We start from the raw sequence: 22,265 nt of genomic DNA, 5'->3' as shown, positions 1-22,265 counted from the left end.
CTTTGTTGGCAAGTAGATTGCCACACTAGTTAAAATCTCATACCTGCCAGAAGCACTGACATGACTCTTTCACAAAAGGAAAAATCACAATTTTACACGTGCGAAATTATTCTTGTAATTGCAAGTTACTCTGTGGCTTCTAATTAAGATATAAGGTGCAGGGACAACATGGCCACAAATACCACAACACCGGGGAAGTTGTAGAAGCATGGCAGAGGCCTTTGGCCCTACCGTGGTTGTAGCCAGGCTGTTGATTTTAAGGTGCGCCTCACGGTGTACATAGTTGAATGCCTTACTCCTTGCTTCCGCTTCGGGAGCAGCGAGCAGTTCTATGAACTTGATTCCTTAGCATGCACCTAAAGGTCGTGACTTCTTGAATCGGGCGTACTCTGCCACAATGCTTCCCCTTTCTGGAACCTAGGAGGAAGCCATACTTCTAAATTTAGGTGTAAAAAATAGATAAATGGGAAGACATGAAAATCTGCTTCATGTCAGCGTTTAAAATACTCAACGACAGTGGCTTGTATTTGTACCCTCGCAATTGCGTGCTGTTAAATTATCTCAGAGGCTAAGCAAGCATGAGCTGTGTCTTTTTGTAGTGAGCACAGACACTGTGCTCACTGGAAGTATTTGTTATGTCACTAGATAAATCTGCAATGTTATTGTGCCAGTATTCTTCGTCACATGGATATATCTGCTGAGAGGCAAGACAGAAAGCAGTTCCTTCTCACAAAACTTATCAGCTTCTTTTTAAACACATTTCTAACTTTTCAGTGACACTTTCTCCTATGTGTTTGCTTCAGAGAGCATACTTAATCTTGACTTTCCCATGAGAAATATCACAAAAAATGCCATATTAAGATGACTGCCTTGAGCAAGTGAGAATTTTCATCTTGGTGTGACACACTGCATTTTGAAAGTTTTGGTGATATCTAGTGAAATGGTACATCCATATACACTCATTGTAGTTTTCTCATAAAAATCACATGGCATTGTATTTTGATTCTTTGGAGTGCGCTCCTCTGCACCAGGTGGAATCGTGCTGGGCTAGCCCCTTGACATCCTTCTGTGCTTGTAGCTACCTTCTTGCGTGATATAAAGCGGGTGCCTGAAAAACATCATGTGCAAAAGTCAACACGAAGACATGATGTAAAAACAAGACAGTCAAAAAATGAGGTCACCACGATAAAACAGTATTGCCTCTTAGTCTTCCTACTGAAATGCATGCGAAACATCTAAATGACTGCAATAGTCAACTGTTAAACTAACTTAAATTTTTAGATTTAAAGGAAAAGATAACCGACACTTCATACTCGTTCACCGCTAATCGTCCAGTGCTCCTACTAATAAGTAGAATATTGGTCATTGTCAGATGTCATGTCTGTCATTAGTTTAGTGTCATAAACATCACTTGTGACATCCTAAGCACGTGCCCAGTGTGCTCCCCGCACCACATCTGGTAGTGCCATTGCTCAAGCCAAAATTGGAGCATCATATCTGCAAACATGATGCTCAGCAGGAAGGAAAATATGGTCCTCCAGTTAGTTCCATGTGCCTATAAGATTGCGAAACAATTTTTGTTATGGCCAGCTTACCCACGTTTCAAAACTAAGAAGAAACATTTCGCTGCAGCCTGCATCTATGCTTACTAAAAGGGGTGAACCTATTTTTATTTATTAGGTACTCAGTGGAGTTAATTTTTAACTGATTCGGCTATTGTTGCTGTTTGAAATCTGGCATTTTACATTCTTGAAGGCATGTAAAGGTTGCAGTTAGACCACAGTTATTTACCATGTGAATTCTTTGTTTTGTGTATGACAGACGACTGGTAAAACTGAATTATGGCAATGTTTTATTTTTATACTTTATTTCTCCACTGAAAATATTAAAGCGATAAACATTTTGATGTCTCATATTACGCTTGTAACCCCCAGAGGAAGGGTGACTTAACTGTTCATATGACATATTTCTGAAACGCCAGCTCATATTATCAAATGCAGAGCAAATGCGCTCACAAGTTCACCGAGTTCATACACATAAGCACCCTTTAACATTCGCACAATGCTCAAAAACCGCAAAACGAGATATAAATTTTGACATATAATCAAACAAAACAGTAAGCGTATGCAAAACGCCCCTGCAACTGTAATTACACACAGTAGCTGTTGTATTCGATTCCGATGCATAACTCGCCGCTTGACAATTCACGAATTCGTTCACATAAGCGCCCTCTAACATTCACACCGTGCACGAAAACCGCAACATGAGACATAAAATCAAATATATCATCACACCATTTCGATACATGAGCAAAAACAGCTCAGTCTTATTCAGCCTAAATTATGCATTCCTCATGCGTTTTCAGTAAGCTCTAGATAACACCCCCAACTAACCTCTTGCAACATGCAGCTAAATGGCTGCGGCAAAGTTTCTAACTACCACTGGCGCAGCACGTCAGTTCAGTGTTCCCAGATTACCTATGGTTGAAAGACACCGTCAAGCACGCAGCTTATTATAACGAAAGCATGCCGCCAGCAAAATGATGCCTTCTGCTATGTGTCTCCGTATTTCAACAGTGTTCCGTACACAGTAGACTGCTTAACTCAATAAATTAGAGCACACCAACCGCCTAAGCACGCTCTGCATATGCTCAATGTCATGGGCTGGTAAACAAACCATTTTATCCGTCCCGTCGCCTCAGGTCTTATTGAACATACCATGGTTGTGGCAGCGTTCGCGACTTTCAAACATCTTACGGATAGCGGCAAGTGATAAAATCACGTGCAGTTATCGCGACGACTGGCTTTCTCTATTAACATCGAGACACAGCCCGTTTGCCTAGACAGTTGTCAACCGCGTCGGCTGAACGTCGCGATAACTTCTTGGCGATAGCATGTCATATACATAGAATGTGCACGTAAGTTATAATTCGCTTACCGTGGAGGATTTGTTATATCAAACGAATGACAAATGACTGTCCTGTTTTCGCGGTGACGCCGAGATTCCTGACACACGGTTTCCCTAGGATAGCCTTCGTTCCTCCTCGCCGGACGGATCACCTCTCTCCGGTGCTGTGCCCGTTCCGCGATGTTGTGTGCGTGCGCGGCCGGGGCAACTCCGAGTGAAAAAGTAGAGCGCTGGCTCCGCTTTCCTTTACACTGTGGCCACCTTTTCTCTTAGAAGCAGAACGATGTGCTCTTTGCCCAGCGCGCGTGAGTGATACGTCGCCATGTTCGTGGCCAGCCTCCTACAGTTGAAGCAGAAGATTACGCTTCGTTTTGTTCTTTATTGCAACAAGAGTTGAACGGGCATTCAACTCTCTCTCAGAACATTTCACTCTCTCCTTGCTGACGGAGAGAACAATGCATTTCCTGCTATGGTGTTGAGCTGCTAAGCACGAGGTCATGGGATTGAATCCCGGCCACGGCGGCCGCATTTCGATGGGGGCGAAATGCAAAAACACCCGTGTTCTTAGATTTAGGTGCACGTTAAAGAACCCCAGGTGGTCGAAATTTCCGGAGTCCTCCACTACGGCGTGCCTCATAATCAGAAAGTCCTTTTGGCACGTAAAACCCCATAATTTAATTTTTAATAATGCATTTCCTATCACTAGACAGTTTGAAATAGTAAAACAATACTTTGAAGAGTAAATCGGTTGCTTTACTCCTGCAATACCCTCCCAATTTTTAGAGTGCACGTGCCTAATAACGAAAGAGTGGTCGTCGGTGAGAGCTCGAGCAGCGCGCAGCAGCCAGTGCTGCCAGCCAGAGGAGCTGCTTGCTCGATGAGCGGCGCACTAACAACTTCATTTCCTGGACAAGTTGCCTTCATACTAAGTTGCGTGGTTGCAAGCCACCGTGGAAATTTGCAGCGTGGCCGCCGAGTGTAGAGAGCAAATGATAAAGGAAAGGTAGGGAGGTTAACCAGGACTGAGCCCGGTTGGCTACCCTACAGATATTGCGAAAGTAAGGCAGGCGATCTCAGGGTGTGTGTGTGTGTGTGTGTGTGTGTGTGTGTGTGTGTGTGTGTGTGTGTGTGTGTGTGTGTGTGTGTGTGTGTGTGTGTGTGTGTGTGTGTGTGTGTGTGTGTGTGTGTGTGTGTGTAATTAAAAACACTCAGGAAGTTTTTCAAGTACAATAGCTTTAAATAGGACGGTGTCGTGTTTCGGCGAAGAATATTTGCCTTTGCAGATATCACGCATTTTTCTCTCTACTATACATTAGTCACAAACAAAAGCTCGCCTTCTTCTGACGAGCTGGAGCGTATACAAATGCTGAATTGTTTTATCAATTCAGTAATGATCCAAAATATTACATACTTTAGAAGCTAGGGTCACGTAGATAATATAAGAGAACGTAAGAAAACTTGCGTGGAAGGTTTGACATATTTGGCTTTCCGAAACAAATGCGTTTTGTTGAATGGTGTTTCCATGATGTTTCCAGGGTACTAAGATAAGGAAGAGCTATACTAAAACCGTTTCCGGTCTTTATGAAATGTCCTTATTCACAGACTGCTTTATGTCGCCACTTGAGCCTGACCGGTATCTTTCGATTTGTTTTCAGAAGTCTCAGCGTTTGATGAGGGCGAGTTCCAATGTTGGGGCACCACAACAACGATTCCAAGCACATGGGTCTGCGATGGTGAAGGCGACTGTCCTCTTGCGGTTGACCAGCAAGCATATCAGAGCTTTGAAAGACCCGATGAAAGCCAAAAGATTTGCAGTAAGCTATTATTTACTGACTTATCACACATCTGTACAACAATTGGTTATATAAATATGTTGCAGATTCTAAGGCTTGTATAACTCGCCCGCCAAATCAAAATTGCTCACACGGAATGTTTCGGTCAGCTCTGTCGGGAAATGGCTGTTAGCTTCGTCCATCTTCCTAACTGCCCGTTTATTATAGCGTGTAATGAAATTCCGAATGAGGCGCAAGGCAAGTACCATCGTGCATGTCGGAGCAACACGTTGAATGTGCATTGTCTTTCTGAACAATATACACATAATTTACGCGTAAACATTCTTGCTTTCTAACAGAATAAATAGTTCATTCATTCATTCAATAGTGGTGTTTAACGTCTTAAAATAGGACTATGAGAGACTGTCTAGCAGAAAGTTCTTGCACCTGCTAACACGATCTTATTAGGACAATGGCTAGTATTCAATCCCCACTACGGATAAAGAAATGCTGATAGTAAACCAGAGGGCCCTAATCGAAATACACCTAACTCATATAATTTTCTGTAGTTGACAACTCAGGTGCGATATGACAAAGATAATTTTGAATCCTCTTTGCCTATGAATTATATTTTCTGCTAACTACACATCCCCTTCGAGGAAAGTCTTTTTGCTTAATGAAGTGCTAGAATGGCTGCCATATTGAGGTGTATATTAGATGGGAAAGGTAATATATACCGTCAGCAGACAACGTTGACCCTTCGGCTTAAACAGGTAACTCCGTATAGCTTTAGAAATGATTCAGAATGGCACCTGCTCTGAGTTTACATAACTCACCTTGCAGCAACACATTTCTCTTCAATGTGCACACATCTACACGAATAAGATCATTGGCATCAAAATGTTTACCCCACATGAGAACGTGTTTCCAGTCAAGGACAAAGCCGAGTTTCCTATAGCAACATGGCCAGCTTATACTTCTTCAGGACTTCCGCGCGTCTAAGAAAATAAAACGAAGATTGTATCTTCATCAGCGTCTTTGCAACGCGAACAAAGGCAAACAACAGATATAAAGGTTTAGGATAGCCTTGGCAAATAAGCGCAAACTCATTACGTAAGTAAGAGTTTGCGCCTCACTACGCCTTGCTCCGTGTGTAAAGGCGCTACTGCAGTTTACGTTTTCTATGTTAACGTGCGCTATTTGACAAGCTTACCATAATTAATCTTATGCACCTAGAGAAGTAGCGTTGTTGAACACGGTGGCACTTATGGCTTCCGCTACAGTTTGGGTACTCCCGATTACTGGCATTTCTGAACTCATCCGAAACAAGCCATGAGCGCAACGAACATCTGAGATCGTTCAGCCATTCGCGCGTCCGTATGCCTGACAACACACACATCGGCTTACAAACGACCGGATGGTCGCTGATGGGTTGGCTTGTCTTGGATTTGTCTGGCACCAGACGGCACCTTGCCTTTTAAGATATTCCTCAGATTTCAGTTCTCACACGTTAAACTAATGGCGAATAGGGCGAACCGCAGCGGCGCGCACCAGGTTGCCGTGGGGCGACAATGATTGGACGAAAGGGCGCATTGCGGCGACCCCGGCAATCGCACCGGTGGGATTTGCCGTGTTCATCATAGATGTCTTGAAGGGGCGCACACTAACATTCGGGAATGGCGCTTGCGTGTAACGTACACGTAAGGCGACAAATGTCATTGTACAATTGTTTCGTGTTGGGCATTGACGCGGTCACGACGCATTTCTGTCGCCAAACGAGCCGGCACGTTCACTGCTGAAATGCTACCCAAAAGCTGCAAAAAAACCTGCCGATATCGGCTGTATGGTGTATGGTGTCTCTGACCGTGATGAAGCAAGAGTGAGCTGCTCTCACATGGCCATACGAAGCACTCAATTTTACGGAGACAAACGAGCTTTACTTTGTGCTCAAAATATGCAGCTTTTTCTAAATTTATTTATTTATTTATTCATTTACCTCACAGGCTCCCGAAGGAGTATTGCGTGAGGGGAGGATACAGGGAATTACCAATAAAAGGAGTAAAAAGAAATTATACATTGTTAGCGAGTAAACATGAAAGAACAAATATCTAACAATATAAATAACGGGATAAATGAAACAACCGACTGTGTGAAGTAACAAAAAAAAGTACCAAGAAATTATACAAATGGTAGCAGGTGAAGGTGAAAGAACAAGTCTGTAATAGTGGTAAAGCAATTCAATACAAACATTCAAACAAAACAAAAAGAAAAACCTATACAACTTATACAAATTATTCGTGAAACCAATTAAAACGGTACGTGAGCTGCGGGTGCAGCGATTTCAGAGCGCATATTTGATTGCTGAATGTTCGAAAGCGCAAATAACGATGAATTATTGTGGTAAATTGAAGGCGAGTTTCAATACCGCAGGGGAATATTAATAATCATACTAATCGACTGTAGAAAGGAGCACATATTAGAGCGGCTTAGCTTCACCATGGCAACCACCACAGATCGCTTATGTTTGTGACGGCTTCTAGACAAATCAATACTTAACATTGGCATTAAACATTCAGCAGCATGATTGGGCGTATACGCAGTATTTGACCTGCATCAGTGTGTCGTGTGTGTCATTGCTGCGTTAACAGCATTAACAACATCATGTCCTATAATTTAGTTTATTAGGTCGCGCCAGTTTATTATCATTGTTCACGCACCTAGACGAAGTGTACTGACAGGAACTTACATTAGGGGTGATGCGAGGTATCTGTCGAATCTGTCGCTGCGCCCTAAAACCCAAATAACGCATATGGTATCAGATACAATTTAATCGGCTATTGCATTGTGTATGTGGCTACAATAATTCTTACGTGAGCGTCACCGAGTATCTTGTACGTCTATGACGATGTTCACTGAAAGGAATCTTAGCGCTGGTGTGATGATTGTTCTGTTCTTCTTTTTTTTTGTCAGCCTCACCCGCTTTGATCGCTGAGCGAATTCCGCTGGAAGTGACACCCGAAGCAAACAGCACGCTACGCGCTACTTGGCAACATCCTCGCGGAGACTCGAGCGTACCACTCCTCCTTGCCGGTTACTACCTGACCGTCCAGTCAAGTGCGGTAGCGTTTACGCTGACGCTGGGCGCCGCGGATCGTAACGCGGTCCTGGACACTCTGGCGCCATGGACAAGCTACAGGCTTATCTTGCGCCCATTCTACAGTGTGAACGGTTCGCTAAAGGAAGAGCGCAAGCTCGGCAGAGCTGTCAATGCTACCGTGGTCACAGGCGCGACAGGTGAGTCTTTGCTCGTGCAAGTCGATTCTCGCCTTTGAAAAATTGAGAATCGGGCGCTGAATGTTCCTTGATGCTATTGGATTGTAGCGAATAACCACCGAAAGTAGGCATTTCTTTTTCATGAGCAATTTTGTTGTGCTGGCACACGCGTCTGACAATTTTTCAAGCCGTAGATTGAAGGTTTCTTGGAGTTGGTACATAAACGCTGATGAATGAATACAGGGATATGCCGTGGTTCCCTAGCGGTTACGGTGTTGGGTTACCAAGCACGAGGCCGCGGCATTGAATCCCGGCCAAGGCACCCGCATTTTGATAGGAGTGAAAACACCCGTGTGCGTTAAAGAACCCCAGGTGGTCCAAATTTCCGTAGTCCCCCACTACGGTGTGCCTCATAATCCTATCTTGGTTTTGGAACGTAAAACCCCATAATTTAGTTTTTTAATGAATGCAGGCGTTATCTTTGTGGTTTCATAATTATCACTTGCAATCAGTGCTGGGCCTTGAATGCGAGCGTGCGAGCGTTCGAGCGTGTATGTGTGGCTTTTACAGTGTATGCTGTAATGGGCTCGTTCCAATTGCCATGTCGTTGGGCGAGGTTCCCGTGTGGGAGAAGAAACGTATTCTTTTATTTTAAATTTACTATGGTCAGCGCAGTGCCCCGGGTATTGTGTGCCTTTTCTTTATATTCCATCCCGACCACACAGGCTTCCGTGAAACATTATAATTCATTATGGTCGTCCTAATTAGCGTCATGCCGTGTCACTTGTCTTGCGATGTGAGATGCTTGCTGCGTAGCGTCTATATGTGCGCCCTTTACATTGCACTGCCATGTTATTACATCAAGTGGCACGCCATGTAGCAACTCATAGGTAGCGTACAAGGTAGATAAGGAAGTCTTGAGGAAGAAGAAGATTATGGAGATTTATAAATATTGCTGAAATGAAAAACGTGGATGACATACTTGATTAAATCCAGCAGGTTTGGTGACTGTTTCTTACGGCTTTGTTTCAAAGGGGATGCCGATAAATCCTCATCAACATCATCTCCTTCATTGCCATCGTAGCATGCCACTTGTAACGCGATGTGAGGTGGGCGCCGCGTAGCGTCGCTATGTGCACATTTTGTATTGCAGTTAGATAGCTTGTTGCACAAGGTATACATAAAAAGTTTCAGGAAGAAGGAAGAAGCTTAAGAAGATGTATACTAAAATGACAGGATGAAAGACAGGTATATCATACCTGATTATATCAAGCAGGCTAGGTGCCTCTCACTGTCCTGTTTCAAAGAAAATGTCACAGTGTCACCATCATAATCATCAGTAGTAGTAGCATTGTATCGTGCCATTTCTCACGTCATGTGACATGCGCACCACGTGACGTCGACAAGCGCAAAGTTTGCCTTGCAGATGCGTTATATTCAACCATGTGTCCCGAAATGTAGCGGTTACATACATCAGTTGCATGCTGCATGCAACTGGACCTGCTTAACTCTAGCAGGCTAGGTGACTATTTGTCACAAGCCCCTTTTAAAAGTATGCCAATAAACCACCATCATCATCGTCCTGCAGTGGACATAAAACAGCCTGATGATGATCATCATCATCATCAACAACAACAACAGCATCGTATCGTGCCATGGGTCCAGGGCTGTGACGTGTGCTCTAGATAGCCTGCATACATGTGTTTAGTATTCGGTAGACGTTATAGCGCCTCCTCGTAAGGTGCGCACCGCTGCTGACTAAGCGAGTCGTATAGCTATGTAGTTTCCTTATCACGAGAACGATCTGAAGCGTCCTCCCTGCGCTGACGCCGAAGCTCACCGTCAACGCCGGGAGAACCATTCAGATCGTTCTCGTGATGACGAAACGACCAGGCACCTTGTAGTGCGGGGCTCCGAAAATGAAGCTCCTAAGGGGCTGCTCCTCCAGCTTACGCTGCGAGTGATCTGCGTGTGCCGCACAGGACTGTGGTTTTTTTTCTATGCGACGTGTATTCTTGTCACTAAGAGTAATTTTCTTGAGTGTTCGTCACCGAGTGAAGAAAGTAACGATATCGAATATGACCGTTTCGAAATCCAAGTGTCATCTAAGCCGCCACTCTTTGAGCGAGATATTTTTTTGATATCGTAAAAAAAATGTTTGTAGCGTTATAAGATAATGTGAACGCAGAGTACAATCTGCCTGAGCTAACAAGCCATGTTTCAGAAACCGTAGCATATAGAACCAAGAGAACGCTGCGCCAGGAACGTGAATTTTTGTTGCATTCCTTGACATATCGTGCATTGTTTTTCTTATCAACACACATTTCCCCGTATATTTATTAGAAATGTGCAACATATATGTGTTTCTTGAGAATGTGTCCCGCGTTATAAAAACAATGTAACTTCTACTCATCAAAAGTTGGCGGACGTGTTCATATTCATGTTCGTGTCTTCCAGCTTCATCGCAATTTGTGGAACAGGCCAATTTACTGTAATTATAGAGATCCCAAGGTGTGTTCATTCTTGCTAGCGTACCTCATTCACTTCAGCAATATTGCACATTTGTGCGAGTTGTTCTAAACGAAGGTTGTCTTCAGTCGTGTTCTGTAATTAAAACATAGCGTTGTTAATTGCCAACCGCGAAAATATACTCGCCGGTGGATTACTGCAGCGTACATGTGAATCGGAATTTAGCGCAAACCGTTTTCATAGCCGACCTATTTCCTACAATCTTAACATTAGGCTATGCATACGTTCACTTGAAAGTGCATGTCTTGCTTTTTTTCACAATGATAAATTTACCACACTCTTTAGAGATACTGACAGACAGTAAAATCAACAAGATCTTGCAGCGGCGGATGTTGTAAAACAACATGACAAACATGAAAATGAACACTTGTTGAGGACCAATTTGGGAACATCCCTTCTTCAACCTAAATGGGGTCCTGCAATGTAATAGCAATATTACAAACGGCAATTATTATTACTTTCTGCCAGTACATTCAGTAATTTGGCTGCAGCAGCAACGCTTATGTTAACACCAAGCCAAATACAAGGTCCCGGGCAGTGGCGGAAAGCTACATAAAGATATCCATCGGAAAGACGTTAAGTAAATACAATGGCGTGAGCAAACATACTGCATCATAATGTTTAAAAATAAAAGAATATGTGTACTTCGCAGTTCGTGTGCTACGCGTCAAATAAGACTACTACTTTACTAAAGTAGAAGCATGTGGGCGGCGGAGAAGTGATAAAATGGAGTGGATACAGAAGCTACTATGTGACACAGACAGATGACACTAGAGAATTAAGAATTCAAGAGCATTCTAAGGCGCTTTTTTTTCTTTTATTGCCGTAAAGAAATGTTCAGGTGAGGCACGGGTTCTTCTGAAACCATTTCAAGAATAAGATTACCAATTCCGATTTTTTTAACCGCTAGAGATCCTATGTCTAGATTTCTATAAGGAACAGTAATGTCATATACGTGGTTCTTAGGAGTGTCACGGACCACGCCTGACGCCGGCGAGTTTCAGTGCTGGGGCACGAGCACGACTATTCCCAGCACGCGGCTCTGCGACGGTACAGGAGATTGTCCCTTGGTGATTGACCCGCATGGATCTCAGGAATACGAAAGACCTGACGAAAGCCAGAAGATCTGTGGTGAGTCTTCAAAGTCCTTGGGAAAATCTTTAAATCTAAGGCAACTGATTATACCTCTCACAAGCTCGCAACAAAAGTCGCTTACAACGATTGCTGAAGTTAGTGCGAGACCTTTATACACGGCAACATACACACGCCCCTCTACTAGAGCCACGTTCTTAGGCTGTTTCTTGTACGACTATTTGAAGTTCCCGCTTCTTTCCGAGCCGCCGTTCCGGAGCCCGTTTTCGCAGACTTTCTTTTTTTATGCTCTGCTGATGCGGAAGTGGGGAGGGGGGAGGTGTTTCCGCGAATCCCTCTCAAATGTCTGACACTCGGTGTGTAACTGATAGAGTCGCGCAATACGATGCATGCTGGCGAATGCTACTGAGATTTATCGTGTAGATGTGGAAAAGCGAGATATATACACCAAAGCTCGCATGGGTAAGCAGAAGAAAAAAATTGTGAAAAGAAAGCGGCGTTTGAGCGTTCCTCTATCAGTGTGTGCTTATGTGTGGTGATATCACTTTCGTCGCCTGTACAGTGAATGGCTCTGTGCAGTGAACCTGTATATATATATATATATATATATATATATATATATATATATATATATATATATATATATATATATATATATATATATATATATATATATATGTATATATATACATATATATATATATATATATATATATATATATATATATATATATATATATATATATGAGAAGAACCAGGGTTAACCGCGGGGCCCGATTTTTTTTTTTAGCAGTCGTATCATAAGCCGACCAACACTCACACCAAGGACAACATAGGGGAAATTACTTGTGCTCATTAAATGAAATCGTGATTTTAACAATAAAGCAATATATATGTATATATATATATATATATATATATACGCAAACTGCATTAATCTTAGTAATTATCGGAAACTTGAGGAATTAGAGTTACCGGAGTGGGGAGAGCAACGGTACCTTGTGTTCTCGCAGCTGCGACGAATGATTTACAACCGGCAATCTACGGCTTGCCCCGAAACTTTTGAAATCATATTGCTACGCACCCTCTCCACTAAACTAAACCTGCAGGATGTCTTTTCTAGCACCACCAATTTTTTTTTTTATTAGGGAAGTGTATATCACGGTAACGTTATGTTTAAAATTCGATTGTATGCATTGGCACCCTCTAGATAAAGAGCAATTCCCACAATTACGTGTGTAATTAGTGAAGTTACGCTAAATAACTTTACAATTATTAACAATATATGGCTGCAGCAAATGAGCACTTTGGGGACCACCCTCGACACTACATATCCAAACAAGTAAATTTTGAATAGCGGAGTTCATGTGGGAACTACGTGAACAATTAGTTCCCCTTGGCCGGCTCCTTGGAGCCGCATCTGGCTGCAGAAAAGATCGTCTGTGTCGTCGATGCCGCCACTCCCCCCCCCCCCCCTCCCCTTCGTCACATCTCCGAGGTCACCGCCGGTCCGGCCCCGCAAGCAGCTTTTACTTGCTGTCTGCGGCGTTTGCCTAGCGCTCCAGTGCCAGCGGGCCGCCAAATTTACTTCGTCATTGCATTGGGCTGGTACGGTTAACAGAGCTGGCGAAGAAACTCTTCTATTTAATTTATTTAGACCAGTTTAAATGTATTTATTGGGGTCACTAAGCCTCCGGTTGCTTTTCTAGGAAGATACGCAATTGTTCGAAATATTTTACCTGGTGCTTTCAATTTGTCGATACAAATTGTTGTGTCCTACCTGCAAGATGCCGTAGCACAATTCACGATATAGATAATCATGCGCCGTCAGCTAAAATTTGTGTCTGAGAAAACTTCCCCCTTACTAATAGGATCAGTCTGTACTAGTGATGATGAAACGTGGCGTCTGATGTATGAATGAAGGTGAGGATAAACGGCAGGCGATTGTTTTATTGCTTGAAGAGTGCATGAACCAGCATACGCTTTTGGCCAAGGGTTACAAAAGACGCCGCATACACGTGCAGTTTATTTATTGAGGCCTAGACATTCAGTGCTGGATTGAAGCACGTTTCTAAAGAAAATGCACTTCGAAATGGCGCTCCCAAAATTGAAGTTAATAAATAGCTTGTGAAGTCACGCGTTCACTGGATTATTTTGTATTCTTGTATCTCCTTGGTACTTCTGTATTAGCCAGGTACTTGTAAATGCAAAAAGTGCTGCACTGGTTAGCCAGAAACGCTTTCTGGTAGTTCCAACTTATTAACTGATACGGTGCTACTACCTCGTCTGGTCGTGGTGCATAAATTTTGTGATTGTGACAATGTTATGCAAAATTTAAAATAGCGGTACTATCGTTCATTATGTTAAACAACCAGTTATGGCTGACGTCAGAGCGAATATGTATGCAAACAGTGGCGTATAGAAATGTGGGTAAAGAACTTTGAATATTTATGCAAATGTGCCGGTCGGTGCTCACCGGTGCGGCATGTGTTGCTACGAACAAAGGCTATAAATACACTCTGGTGCTTGGCTCCTAAGTAAGAGGTCGCGGGATCGAATCCCGGCCACTGCAGCCGCACTTTGATGGGGTCTAAATGAGAAGACACCCGTGTACTTAGATCTAGGTGCACGTTAATGAGCCCCAGAAGGTCCAAATTTCCGGAGTCCCTCACTACGGCGTGCCTCATAATGAGTCGTGGTTTTGGCTTTCAAATCCCCTTAATTTTTAATATGTATTTTCGAAGTTGCTCTTAGAGTAGGTGTCGCGTAGCACCTTTTTCGTCGTTCTGTGGTTTATTCGTCCTTGATCGATGCTTCGTAGAATTACATAGTGCATAGTCACACAGGTTCAGCGTGCCGTGATGTCCCTGGTAAGCACCACGTGTAACGATAATTGACGCTTAATATATACGAAAAGGAGGCGGTTGCCTTCTTTTTTTTTTATCTGTGCTTGAATAACTTTCAACGAACCTTGAAGAACTTTCTGTGGTTTACGTGTCAAAAACCACGATTTATTTATGAGGCATGCCGTAGTGAGGTAAACCAGAATAAATGTGACCACATCAAATTCTTTAACGTGCACCCAATACACGATACACAGGCGTTCTTGCATTTCGGCCCCATGTAAATGCGGCCGCCGTGGCCAGGATTTGATACCGCGCCCTCGGGCATACAGCACAACTCCGTTACGACTACTCCTCCACGGCGGGTGGTATTTTACCGAGTTATCCTATGACAATGCCGTCGACCTAATAAGATCGCGCAAGCGGCACATATATATCCAATAGGCCCTTCAGAGTTCCTGATAATTACATCTTAGTGGCACTAGGACAGCAGTGTCAAAGCTGTGAATATCACCACAAATGTCTACAAAATACACTTAATTCCTAGCCAGTACAACCTGCAGAAATGTTACCTTAGTACTAAGTACAAAGCTAGTGCTTCAGCAGGTCGCAAATTTACTATCAATTTGCTGCCTTCGCTTAATAAGAAGGTAGTGCATTTTCTGGCAGGTAACCAGTTAGGATTCAGTTAGTGATCATGGCCACATATTTTTAAGAACGCAGCAAAACACTAAATATTGATGCAAAGTAACATGCAGCTTACAAGGAAGCGCAGCATTCGGTGCATGAATTGATTTGTTCTCTTCTGCTCCTCAGCCCCGCCCCCCTTGATCGCCGAGGATGTTCATATGGAAGCGACTACTGAAGGCAATAACACTGTACGCCTAGCTTGGCAGCCTCCTCAGGAGGCTCCTACTGTTCCGATCCGCCTAGCCGGGTACTATGTAACCGCCCACTCAACGGCATCAACCTTCTCGCTCACACTTGGAGTGGAAAATCGTACCTTGGTGATGAGCTCACTGGCGCCCTGGACAAGCTACACCCTGATTCTGCGTCCATTCTACACTGATGAGGGCTCGCCCGAGGAACATCGCAAGTTCGGTAAGGCGGGCAGCATTACCGTCGTCACAGGGTTCGCAGGTGAGCTGACATCGCACTTGATCTAGCATAGTATTATTTTTTTCTTTGAAAGCACATATCGCAAACTTTGAGAGACGTTCACCACTCGTATATGAATCAATACATGTAGCATGTTTGAATGCCCATTACTGAGTGATATGCTTTAGTTCGTGCAAGTGTTGCAAACCTGTTGTACTACCTATTGTTAATTCCACTCCTGTCAGCGTCTGATAAATACTCACAGTATTATGAAATAAATAAATAAACAAATAAATAGATAAATAAGGTCGCGCATGACTGCTTACTTGATGTGTTTACTAAAGTAAGTTAGAAAAATTGACACCATGTTGCTTTTATTGCCACAAACAAAATCTCTAAATGCTGGCATTAAGGTCTCTAACTGAGTAATTACTCAGTTAGAGAAGGTTGAGCATGTCCAGAGCAATGTGAAACCATCCAGTAAGCCACACAGGAGAAAACTACTGTTCTTAATTACTCTTCTCGCCTCCTAAATGTTGTTGAGCAAAATACCTTACTAAAAAGTTACTGTCGAATTTATTAGTAGGCTGCCTATCAGTGACACATACACATACGATTTTCTTCGCGCAGTACTCAAACGATTTAGTCAGCCTTTACCTTTTGCCACTGTTATATCTTGGCGGAATTCTACTGGATGCTTGCGTGGTTTTTCATTCTTCCGTCTTTCCACCAAGTCTCTGTTCTCTCTGAAATATATCGTAATATGATTTATCTGCCAACAATGTACTGGAAGAACGGCTGAACTAAAACCTGAAAAAGCATCATAACGGGGCACACGTAAGCGTTACGTGGCAACAGCTGTACAAACGCCGCTATGTGTTACAGAGGCGAAATGAATGGGAAAACACAGTACATAATGCAAGTTATTTTTAATCACACAGCTAAACTAAAATTAACTACATGGTACATGTGCATGGGCAAATTAACAGTATGCAACACAAATATCGGTCAAACATTAGAACTTAATATGTAGCAAAGTTATAATTTGTAAACAATTCAGATGATATCGCTTGTACGTACTAAGTCCTTTTGTAGGATACAGTAGAACAATAATACGAACGCCACTTGTAGTTACTTCAATCGGCAGCATATTCTTATCAGTATAGTGTTGTAGGCACGTTGTTTGGGCCAAGGTATGGTACTAGTAAGTTGTACACAACTGGAGACCCAACAACATGTCGGTATTTCTTGTAGGTACTGTAACAATATGACGTCTAAACAGAATACTGCTGTGATAAAGTCTGTGTATTTCCTGTTGGATAAGTACACCGTGTACAACAAACGAAATGGGTGATTGTTGTCAAAACATATTATGTACCTGTTCAAACGCTTTATACGTGGTTTCTAAACGTTTACTATAGAGCAAAGTAGGTCAAAAACTATTCGTTTATTTATTGAATAATTTGTTTTATCAACCTTTTGGCTTGATACACCATTCCTACATCCTGATGACCACTGTATTCCTTGGCCTATGATAATTTAGAAGAAGCTGTATCCCATACGAGCCTAAACCAGGAAAACATCTTTTTTGCAGGACGCTCAAATATTGAAGAAAGCAATTTCGAGTGCCCCGGCAGTAATATCACCATTACGAGCGAGAGGCTCTGTGATGGCGATGCCGATTGCCCTGCGGTGAAAGCGTCGAAGTCTCCCGGAAGTCTCCAATCTGCCGATGAAAGCGAAGCGATTTGTGGTGGGTGCAGGATTCTTCATAGACGGCTGGCATGTTTAGGCAAAGTGCTTACAGGTGTTAGGCAACTTGCGATGGCTTTCAAACAAATCCGTGAAGGCTCTTGACTGTTATCACTGTAAACTGGCAAATGAAAGGTCCAACACATGAAAGAGAAAATAAATGTAAAGCGGCATGCTGTAACCTCGGAAGTGAGCGATGTCGCGTATTGAGTGCTTGGCAAATTTCGCCACAATCATTCAGCACTTACTCTATAAAGATTTCACCAAGGGACGTAGGAAACCCTCCTTGCCAGCGCATTTTTCATTGACTTTCGCCCCGCATGGCGATTTATCAGGGGGAAATTGTGCATAAGCGTCACCGCCCGGAATTCCTGAACATGTTCTTGTCACCTATTCAGTTCCAATATCATGCCGAAATTCTGGCTATTTTTTTCTTCTTGCGCTTAGTCAACACATTAAGAATCAGAAGTGCGTTACACGGAACGACTAAGTGTCTTCGTATTGATATAATTGTTGCATAAGCGCGTTAATCTATAAGATGATGCGTAGAGGAGTACAAAGTGCACCATGTGTGAGGTGCAATCTAGCTAAAACAACTAAAATGTACAATTTCGTTACTACAGCGTATTGCGGAAAATAAGTTTTAAAGTTAAGAAAAAGAAAATTCTTCAGATTGCGGGCAATGCTTGAATTACTGGTACGCGAAACATTTTGCATGCAGTTGGGGATCTAGGATAGCCTGAAGTTCCGCAAAGTGTTACCAACTAGCACACCATGCCAATGTACGACGATCAGCCCTGTGTGCGTGACTCCAGCTGTGAGGCAACAGAACGGCCAGGAAGATTGCTTGACGACTTTCATTACGAGCCCATGAAGGCTTATGTTATTGTACTATGGCGAAGAAACAATGGAACTATTTCCACTGCATTGACCAACCATCTAATAGCGCTAGATTTCACAGTAGAGTGTGAGCGGTGTACCTACGAGTGACATGTGCTACGTTTACGTCGAGGCATTGCGACAGCAAATCTTCGATTAGGTCACACCATTGGACGCCTGAGGTTTTACGAGGAGTCGAGGGCATTCCACGTGAATTTCTGCAGTCGTGACTACTGTCAGCATGGTCGCCGCCATGAGGTTCTGTATAGCAGCTGAAGTTCAATGATATCGCGGCCGCACGTGATTGGGAAAACATGTGAGGGTGAGCCTATAGACGGTTAGTGGTTTGATGCGGCAGCGCATTTTCGCGAGCTCAAGCGAGGACGCCGGGGAGGGGGCTCCACGACGTTTGGGGCGCGCAAGGGAAGAGCGGGACGATGTGATCACGGTAGGAGGAGGAGTGCAAGGGGCAGGCTAGTGCGCATCTGCGTTTGTGCACTGGCCGCCGCAGCGCAGGAGGCTGGCGGCCGCGCGCGTTCTTAGAGGTTATCAGCTGGGCATTCGAAGGCTAGCCCTCCCTAAAAAGCTGATGGCGTCGTGTGCGTTCCGTTTTTGAGTGCTTAATTCGCGGTCGAGCGATAGGTACTAAGAAGGGGAGGGTATTCCCGCGCACGTGCTATCGTTCTTCATCGCGCTAACGTTCCGACAGTGCGTGTATGCGGATATTGTGTAGAATGTGCAAGTTGCTTTAGTTACCATGCAAGTTGCTTTAGTTAGCAAGCGAACGTTTTCGGCAGTTCATACGGCCGGTGAAATTACTAAGCTTACTTTGTATAGCTGTGTAATTATTTACTATCGCAGTCAATGTTTCGCGCTTCGGGCGAAACTACGACTTTTCTACTGAAGAAGCCTTGAATGTGGCCGCATAGGAAGCCAATGCAAACAGAGAAGAATCCTTGACATTGAAACAATTCAGAGAACCCTGTAAACGCCGCCTGTGTAGAATGCCATAAATTTCGCGCCTGTCATTCAACATGAAGCATTTCTCTCTTCCAGCGGCACTTAGATAGGGAGCTTAGATTGAGGATGTATTTAGATAGGAGCAACCGTGCTAAAGCTTGCTCTTAATAATGTCCTGTTGGAATTCCTCAAAGAAAAAAATTATCCGACGATTACGATACTCCCTAATGCGAAATTTGAGCGCAGCTCTATACGTGTTTCCATTTCGCGATATTTTGAAGCAAAGAATTTGAGAGAGATATGTAGCAGAGTCGGTAATGGTCGAAAATCTGATCTGCGGATCAAGCGAGCCGGCGTTTATACATGACTCGTCAAAGGTTCCAGTGTGATCGCTGGTGCCGCATGGCTTCCAGAAAGTACTATACAATTCGCATAGCGCATACAATCAGATTAAGAAACAATCTCACACAATAACAACCAAAACAAGCGCGAACGAGACCGACCCAACAGAACCAAACAGGCGCGGGCGAGAGCTGTGGCGCGAGCAGACGATAGTACGAAACGAGCGGATCGGCTGAGACCAGACACGAGTGCGCATCGAGCCGTAAGGAGGGTCCGCATGACACCAGCATCGCGCGCGCACGTCACTGAAGGGGCCGCTCTCATTGGTCTCCGCCATTCGCGGCTCGCGTCCTTCGTCTCCCACTCCAGCGAAGGGGGGCGGAGCTGGTTACGAGGCCGACGACAACGCCGACGCGAAACCCAGGAACGGACGCCAAAGAGCTGCGCTCTAAAATAGAGAAAAGGACCACTATTTAAGGCGTACAGCGCCCGGCGCGTTGCGAGGTCGTGTTGCTGAAACACGACGCATGCACACAGTGCGCTCTAACGCGCGCGTAATTACCTCAGTTCCAGGTGTCGACTGCGCGAAAGTATGTGTACGTGGTTTCATACGTTCATTTACGTACATGCAGGATAATTTTTTTCGTCCGGCGCGTGAGAGATTCCAACTGTCTGGGGCCACCAATGCCTAGCAACAGGCCCACTTCGGCCCCGCGCCTTTTACAGACGCGTGTTGCTCTTGCACGGGTTTTGGCGGCCATGATCAACGTTATCACACGTAGAGAGCATGGATAAATTGAAGAACGTACCACCGCATGGAATCGTTTCTTTATTTATTTATTACAGTGCAAGTGGTTGGAATTTGGTATCCAGAAAGAACTTGATGGGACAACCAAACAGAGGGTCCGAAAATAATTAACCCCCCCCCCCCCATTAGCACCAGTAACTCTTTTATTGAAGTGCTCATTTTATATCTGTATACCACATGCGTCTGTAGTCTTTTGCTTTGTGTGTTTTTGCAGGGAAGCACTGTTGCTTTATCGGGAATACTAAAGGCACACAAGACAGGGGAAAAAATTTATTCTTGGGTTTTACGTGCCAGAACCACGATATGATTACAGGCACGCCGTAATAGGGGACTCTGAAATAATTTTGAATAGCTGGGGTTCCTTAACGTACCCCCAATGGACTGGACACGGGCATCTTTGCATATCGCCCCCATCGAAGTACGGCCGCCGCGGCCGCGATTTCATCCCACAACTTCACGCCATCACTCTGTCTGCGCGTACTTTCGTCGCATTGGTCCAGCAATGGCGGTCGAAGGGCGCAGGAAAAAAAGATATACAAAAGCATGACGCGTGCTTCCACGCGACAGATTGGCCAATGGAGGAGCAGAGAATGCTGGGGTGACAGGAGGCTTGGAGGAAGAAACGCGGGGAAGGGCACGGTGGTGGAAAGATCTAATCATGGCGCTACTTTTGCAAAATAGAGGAGCTTTCAATCAACAAAGCTTATTGTGCTGGTTGGCGCTGAACGTCACATCCAATGAGGTTATATACTAAAACTTCTGGAGTGGCAGCCACTGCGGCCGCCTAAGGGAGCGTGTGAAGCCACCGGCGGCCATATTGGCGGGGGAAAGAGGCGGGCCCAGTATTAGGCAGCCGCGGATTACGCACGGCACTCGAGCGCGGTTTCGGCCCCCCGATGAAAAATTGCACAAATAATATCTCTTTATCTTACATAATTATTTTACTTGCGATGAGTCAATTTAGATAAGGTAATATATGATGCTACATTATTTTTTTCTGTGCATGAAATTGTTTTAATGATCAGCTTGGTTTATGCGACAGCATCCTTTGACGAGTACCTCAGCTCCGTCGCGCGAGAAGTGTAATGCCTTCTAACTGCACAAGCATGCGCAATTTTCGAATTGTTAGGATAGTGATATGGAACAGCCGCCACAATGTGGCTGCACTGAGGAGGAAGAAGACGACGTGTGCGTGCTTGATATAGCGTCGCCATCTTTGCCACCATTGGTCTGCGTGTAAATATATTGTAAATAGAATTGTACATCAGCTACAGGCAACATTAATTTGCTGGAGGCGGACGTTCCCCGTACCCGTCATGGAGCTTCGCTGCAGTCGCAACGGCGACAGTGTAATTTCGGTTCCTGCTGGCGGCACTTCATCTACGCAAGCGTATCCGCCTGCAGCCCCGACCTACGTCGCCCTTTCCCCTCCTCGGTATCCTGGTGTTTTCACCAGAGTCGGCAGTCCTGATGTTGACGACTGGCTTCGCTTATACGAACGTGTCAGCACCAGTTACAGGTGGGATCCGATTATTATGCTCCCGAACGTACTTTCCTACCTCGACGGAGCTCCACTAGCATGGTTCCAGACTCACGAAGATGAGATTTCTAGCTTGGATCTCTTCGAAGAGAAGATCCGCGACCTTTTTGACAATCCGTTCGGTCGCCAAGTCTGTCACGTCTGCCACACGTGACAGACGTCGACCGAGTCCTACGTGTCGTACATTCTCGACGTCCTGGCCCTTTGTGCCAAAGCAGACTCGAACATGTCTGAGGACGATAAGGTTAATCACGTCCTCAAAGCCATTTCTGACGACTTCTTCAATATACAAGTGTTTACGAACGTCACCAGCATCGATACGATCCTCAAGGAGTGCCGCCGTCTCGAGCATGCTAAAAGCCGCTGGGTATCCCAACACATCACCCGACTTCCCAACACAACTGCTACGTCATCTTGTGACGACCTCTCCCACCAGCTGTCGCGATGTGACAACTTGACGCGCATCATTC

At 44.4% G+C, this 22,265-nt stretch overlaps 1 protein-coding gene across 2 annotated transcripts in view; it reads left to right on the top strand.

Annotated features, from left to right (window-relative positions):
• Positions 1–22,265, top strand: part of LOC135921759 (uncharacterized) — a 64,309-nt gene that overhangs the window by 3,660 nt on the left and 38,384 nt on the right. Inside the window, exons 2-6 of one of the 2 annotated variants that reach the window (XM_065456055.1) lie at positions 4,563–4,721; positions 7,650–7,973; positions 11,448–11,612; positions 15,233–15,556; positions 17,109–17,267. In XM_065456055.1, coding sequence (XP_065312127.1) covers positions 4,563–4,721; positions 7,650–7,973; positions 11,448–11,612; positions 15,233–15,556; positions 17,109–17,267 — 1,131 coding nt within the window. The remainder of the gene's footprint in view (positions 1–4,562; positions 4,722–7,649; positions 7,974–11,447; positions 11,613–15,232; positions 15,557–17,108; positions 17,268–22,265) is intronic. The other variant, XM_065456057.1, reaches the window with a different exon arrangement.

Source organism: Dermacentor albipictus, chromosome 8, assembly GCF_038994185.2.
Source record: "Dermacentor albipictus isolate Rhodes 1998 colony chromosome 8, USDA_Dalb.pri_finalv2, whole genome shotgun sequence".
Lineage (NCBI taxonomy): Eukaryota > Metazoa > Arthropoda > Arachnida > Ixodida > Ixodidae > Dermacentor > Dermacentor albipictus.
Note: the sequence above shows the minus strand (reverse complement) of the source record. Positions and strands in the feature narration are given on the sequence as shown.